The 6,589-nt window shown below is 44.3% G+C and overlaps 1 pseudogene and 1 gene segment (V, D, J or C); both read left to right on the forward strand.

The window, feature by feature from the left end:
• Nucleotides 1–1,202: 1,202 nt before the first annotated feature.
• LOC106735742 (ubiquitin-40S ribosomal protein S27a pseudogene) lies at nt 1,203–4,255 on the forward strand (annotated as a pseudogene).
• Nucleotides 4,256–4,544: 289 nt separating this feature from the next.
• On the forward strand, nt 4,545–5,200 carry LOC102500486 (Ig kappa chain V-IV region S107B-like). The segment is given in 2 exon segments: nt 4,545–4,650; nt 4,824–5,200. Coding segments are annotated over 2 exon segments (426 nt in total).
• Nucleotides 5,201–6,589: the final 1,389 nt, after the last annotated feature.

Here is a 6,589-nt window from a genome sequence, read left to right on the forward strand (position 1 = left end):
GGAGAATGGAGGAGAAGGGATTGCGGCGTGACCATCCCCCCTGGGGGGTGATTTCTCGCTTTCTGTCTCTATGTCTCTCTCTGTCTGTCTGGCGAGCGCACGCGCCCTACAGTGAAAATCTCTCAAAAAAAAAAAATCTTAAATGAATGAATGAATGAACATGCAAGTCCCAAGACCGAGTAGGTTAGCCTGTCCTGAATGTTTTACACAGGGAAGCCAGCCTGTGAGGACTCTGTAAGAGCCTGTCATGGACCTTTCTCTCCCTGGTTCAAGGTTTTGTTTTGCTTTGTTTTGTTTTCTGCCTCACTTCAACTTTTGTTGTGTAAACAGACGGATTTATATTACTGAACCAATCACAGCTCCGATTACGTCTTGAGGGAAAAGAATGCACATGCTTCAATCTCTTGCGAGGGAAGTCTTCCCTGTGCCTGATGGCGCGGAACTTGCTCCTTTTGTTCCATGGCTGTATCACATCCTGCACATGCAGTGAAAAGGCGACGTGCCTTCTAATGCATGTTTGCTGACTAGCACTTCCAGCAACTGGAGCCTCACTAGGGGTTTCATTATAATACATGCAAACTTCAGAACACCACATTGTGTGCTATATATGAATTAAATGCAAATAAGAAATTTAAAAATTTAAAAAATTAAAAAAGAATGCAGCTCTCCCATTACAAGTTTGGGAACATTGATCTTTGTATATGAAGAATTCACTTTCTTTTTTGTTTTGTTTTGTTTTGTGTTTTTTTAGAGACATTTTTGCTATAGGACATATGTGAACATTGATTTTTGAAACCAGTTTGTACATGAAGAATTCACTTTGTTTTTTGTTTTGTTTTGTTTTGTGTTTTTTTAGAGACATTTTTGCTATGGGACATATGTGCTCACTGTAGAGACAGAGACGGAGACAGACAAAAAGTGAGAAATCACCTCCCGGTGGAATGGCCTTGCCACTATCCCTTCTCCCCCACTCTCCTTTCTGGATGTTGGGCACACACGCACACATGCCCAGGGTGAGTTTTAAGTAAATTGCCAGGTCTGGGACTCGAACTGCAGTCAACTACATGGGAGTCCAGCAACATAACCATTACACCATCTTCTGATCCTGTGAAGAATGTACTTTTTGACATTGCTCTTATGATTCTGAAACTCATTCAGGCTTGAGAAACAGTTATTAATAAAGAATATTATCTGATCCACCATCTGTGGTGGGATCTCCACCAATATGCAGATTTTCGTAAAAACCCTCACAGGGAAGACCATCACCCTCGAGGTTGAACCGTCGGATACAATAGAAAATGTAAAAGCCAAAATCCAGGAGAAGAAGGGAATTCCTCCTGATCAGCAAAGACTGATTTTTGCTGGCAAACAGCTGGAAGATGGGTGTACTCTGTCTGACTACAACATCCAAAAGGAATCCACACTTCATCTTCTGTTGAGACTTCCTGGTGGTGCTAAGAAAAGAAAGAAGAAGTCTTACACCACTCCCAAGAAGAATAAGCATAAGAGAAAGAAGGTCAAGCTGGCTGTCCTGAAATACTATAAGGTGGATGAAAATGGCAACATGAGCCGCCTTCGCCGGGAGTGCCCTTCAGATGAATGTGGTGCTGGGGTTTTGATGGCCAGCCATTTTGACAGACATTATTGTGGCAAATGTTGTCTGACTTACTGTTTCAACAAACCAGAAGACAATTGTTTATGAGTTAATAAAAGAAAGGAACTAACCTTTAAAAACAATTAAAAATAAAGAATCTTGATTTGAAAGATTTATGACAGGTATAGAGGGGAAAGGAATGAAAATGAAACAAGGATTTTCTTATATGTCACAACGATTTATTGTATCTTTCAAAAATGTTAGAAGAGAGGATTTTGAATGTTCCCAAAACAAGGAAACAAAACACGTTTGAGGTGGGAGATGAGGCAATTCCTCTACTCCTCCCCTAGAGTAGCTGCTCTTCCTAGTCCCGTGTCTGGAAAGAGAGCTTCCCTAGATTTTCTTGAGCATCCTGTTATGATGGTGCTCAGGGGAGGCCACCCTCAGACCAAAAATGAGAGATAACTTTAGCAAAGAGACAACCAACCAGGACCATATGGTGGCGTAGCAATAACACACCGCTCTGCCAGGCTGAGCTCACTGGAAGTCGCACACACACATCCATGATCCAGGCTTGCTGAGACCCTATTGAGGGTGTCTGTCTCTCTGTCTCTCCATCTCTCTTCTGTCTCACCGTGGGAGAAATAAAACTTTATTTTTAAAAAATGATAAGGAAGAACAATCAGCACCAATAATCCTCACAAAATTCACTGCCAATAGGTTGTTTTTCACATTTTGCCTTCCTTCCAATGTCTGGCTGTTGGTGTTTACTTTTGGGGGTCCTCAGGCAGTTTCTTCTTATAATCCTTCCGGAGTTTTTAGCTGTACTATGAGGGATAGATAGGCTGTAGCGTGGTTCCTACATCTTTGCCAAATATAACCACTACTTTCAGTTCTTCCATGCTAAATCCTTCTCCTTTCAAGAATTAGAATAATCTCTAGGGTTGCATAAGTTCATGTTGATGAAACTCGACAGCAATTAGAAAACTGCATAGTCTAAAATAAATCAAATAATTGTATAATCACACCTAATGTATTTGCATTATCTTATCTTGCTAAAGGGGTTCCTCTGCTCTAGAACATGGGGTTCCTCAGCTCCAGCATCTAGGGACAAGAAAAATGAAATATGTGGAATGTGGGAACTGGTTGTCCCCTATTCTATTTATTTATTTATTTATTTATTTATTTTAATTCAACCAGAGAGAGGCAGAGAGAGAGAAAGAGAAAGTGGGAAAGCAAGCCACCAGGTCCAGTACTTGAACCTGGTCAACCATGTGGGAGCCCAGCGCCTTTAATCACCGCGCCACCTGCCAGCCCTGGTTGTTCCCTATTCTAATTAGGATACTGTGCAATGACTTCTCTACCTGTGAGTCTGTGGCACATAGCCCTGATTTTCAGGTTTGAGCAAACAGATCCTGTCTCCCCCACACTGAGGCAAATTCATTGATTAGTTTTAGGTCTCCGGCCTTCAGTAAGGTTCCATGCTCTCTCCCTCATTCTCTTTAGCTGTTGACATTTGTAAACCTGGCTTAAAGTCCATTTTTTCAGTGGGCCAACTCCCTTTCTTCATCCAAACCTAGATACCCTGTTTCACACATTTGTAAAACTCATAGTTTCTCTCTCTGACAAAGATCATAGCTGGAAATGTGTTATTGTTTGAAGCAATATGAATTTTAATTTTGAAAGACCTAAAGCATTCCAAAGCAACTTGCATCCTTCTGGAAGGTAGGACAGCCTCAGTACACTACCCTACATGGCATCTCAGACAGACTAGACGGTGAGATTCAAAAGAAAAGTTCACAGAATCCCTTAGGATATGCTTAAAGTGACCCTTGTCAGTTATTTGCTGACTGTAATTACCACTGACTGAAATAAGAGTAGGTACCCCTTTTTGACACCAACCCACACTATTCTGAATAAACATCCATGGCATGTCTTACATAATAGTCCAGGGTACTTAAAGCAATCTTTTTTTTTTTTTTTTGGAGGGGTTTTTGCTATAGGGCACATGAGCTCGCCAGAAAGACAGAGAGACAGAAAGCGAGAAATCACGCCCCAGGGGGATGGCCACACTGCAATCCTTTCTCCTCCATTCTCCTCTCGGGATCTTGGGCACGCACGCACACGCACCTGGTGTGAGTTTAAGCCACCGGGTCCCTGACTCGAACCGCAGTCGACTATGTGGGAGTCCAGCAACATAGCCATTACGCTAACTGCTGGTCCCTAGCAATCTTATTTTTTACAATTTGCTAGAGAGGGGGTGTAAGTGCTCACCAGAGAGAGAGAGATTAAGATACAGAGATAGAGACAGGGAGAAAGCACCCCGTCCCCCATGGAGCATGGTCACATAATAATGCCTTCTCCATTTCTCCATTCTAGGGATTTGGGACATGCATGCACATGCACCCAGCATGTTTTTCAAGCTGCTAACCTGGCATCTGTCTCCCTTAAGTACTAGGCCATAGAGTCAGCCCCTTAAAGGCATATTTTTAGGACCACTGAGGAGTGGTCCTTAGGTCAGCTCTTGAAAATGGGAATCGATAACTCAGGATCTGAGTTTTCCCAGTACTTCTCGGGTTCAGAGGCATTTGTGGAGATGTCTGTGGGTGCACAGGGTTCATGAAGCTGAGCAGCAACAGGAGGAAAGAGGAGTATGTGTGAGAGGATTGGGCCTGGCTAATGGTCATTGCGTGTAGCCATCCCTGAGCAGACTCTCATCACGGAACTTCAACCTCCTGGAGAGCTTTCCTTGATAACGAGGTCAAATGAGGCACGTGTGGACACAGCATAGGTGATGTTGGCAGCAGGTATAGGCACACCTTGGAAAAACAACCGAGAACAACCGAGAACCTTCCGTGTGGACTAATCAGCGAAGGCCTTCCTAACCTACACTCTGTTGATTTGCATATCTCTTCCTCAGAAACCAGCAGGTGCTCAGAGTTGCCTTTAAGGGGAGTTCACCCCTAGAGGAGATGTGTTTAGCCTATGACAGGCTTCAGCCAACATCATGGGCTTTCACGCTTACATTTTCAGCTTCCTGCTGCTCAGTGTCACAGGTAAGAAAGAGAAGCTCTAAACACAGGATCTTTTCTCCCATGGGTGATTTAGTCTTTTTTTCTCTTTTTGTCTTATTGTAAGACAGCATATTATAAGCAAGAAGACATCCTTAAATCTCGCTTTCTCTCTGCTAACTTCTTTTTTCTTTTTTCTTTTTTCTCTGTGATCTTAGCATCTAGTGGAGAAATTGTGTTGACCCAGTCTCCAGCTTCCATGGCTGTTTCCCAGAGAGAGACAGTCACCATCACCTGCAGAGCCAGTGAGAGTGTAAACAACAACTACCTGCACTGGTACCAGCAGAAGCCAGGAGTCCCTCCAAAGCTCCTCATCTATGGCACATCAAATCTAGCCTCTGGAGTCCCAGCCCGCTTCAGTGGCAGTGGGTCTGGGGCCTCTTTCTCTCTCACCATCAGCAGAGTGGAAACTGAAGACTTTGCTAACTACTACTGCCAACAGTGGAGCAGCAATCCATTCACACTGTGTAACAAACCAGAACAAAAACCTCCTCTTCCTCCTCAGGGCCACCTGCTTCTCCCTCAGAGGCTGTGAGGGTCATGGTCCCTGCTTCTTGGGTGTGGGTGTCTTCAAAGTGGCCCTCTAATGGAACCTGGACTAAGTTGACTGTTGAAGATCCTCAGAAGAAAAGAAAGAAACAAGAACCAGGGGATAGATAAGTTCCTCAACAGTTCCAGTGTGCTGGCAGTGTGTGCACTGAATGAAAAGCAAATCCTTATCCTTTAAAAACTTGACAATTGACCAAGTAGAAAATATTGAGGGTGTTGCAAAATGTCTAGACCAACAAGTTTTAGAGTTTTGTACCTGCTCCCCTGTGCCTATTTCCCCTTCTGAGACGATAAGTTCTACGCATAGCTCTTGACTATGGACCAAGGCCTGGCCATCCCTGGTGCCTTCTCTAGTCAGCACTCAGAATACAAGTGTCCTCTCTGAGCACTGTTCATCCTCCCTGGGAATCAAGTACCTGAGTCTAAGTAGATCCTGCCAGAAAATGTGTGATTGCAAAAGTCCTTTGCCTCACTGTGAGTCACAGAGCTATGCGTGATAGTCAGAGGTCTCAGGAGCACAGAGTAAAAAAGCAGTGGTAGAAATACAAAAAGACACCTCAAGTCATGGGTTCCCAGCAGGGATACACTCTGAGTACCGCATCGTCTGCCAATCTGTCACTGTGGGAACATCACTGGTGCACTTACACAAACCTAGACAGGATGGTGTCTGTGCACCTATGCAACATGAAATGGATGAAAGGCAACTTCTGGGAGTCTAAGGAGAGACCTGCCCCCATTCTACAGGTGTTTCTCCTCTCTCTCTTGTTTTCTCCATGTCCCTGGACTGCGGGTTGAGGAGGAGCAGGTGCACACTAAGTGGGGAAGGAAAGAGTCAGGGTGACCGTCGCATGAGTGTGAGAATGCTCAGAAGGAGAGGGAAGTTTCCTTTAATGCTACCATTTGGAACCTAAGCTGGATTCACCTTGGTCTTTGGATATGCATGACAAAAGATGCAGACTGAACCATGAGAAATTTCAAAGCCAAAAGATGCAGACTGAACCGTGAGAAATTTTAAAGCCAGGTCATTGGTGCAGCTGGCCAAGGTGGTGAAGGCTGTTACACTACCATGTCAGAAATGTCAGGCACAGCCTTGGGGGCAGTAGAAACTACAGAAACAGGAAAAGGAAGTGAGTCACGCATGATAGAGAAACCTAATAAAGGCTGATGGCCACCTGGTTCCACGTATTGGACATTTTCAGTAGCTGCCGAGAGGATCCCACTGAGGGCATCTGGAGGTTTTTGTAACAGAGTGAAGCACTGTGAGAGGTGTATTATCATCCTGTTGACAGAAATAATAAGCAGCATCCTCCTGTTCCACATTATTGATGGTCAGGGTAAAATCCGTTCCGTACCCACTGCCGCTGAGCCGGGAGGG

This window comes from Tupaia chinensis, unplaced genomic scaffold (genome assembly GCF_000334495.1).
Source record: "Tupaia chinensis unplaced genomic scaffold, TupChi_1.0 Scaffold000511_1, whole genome shotgun sequence".
Classification (NCBI taxonomy): Eukaryota; Metazoa; Chordata; class Mammalia; order Scandentia; family Tupaiidae; genus Tupaia; species Tupaia belangeri.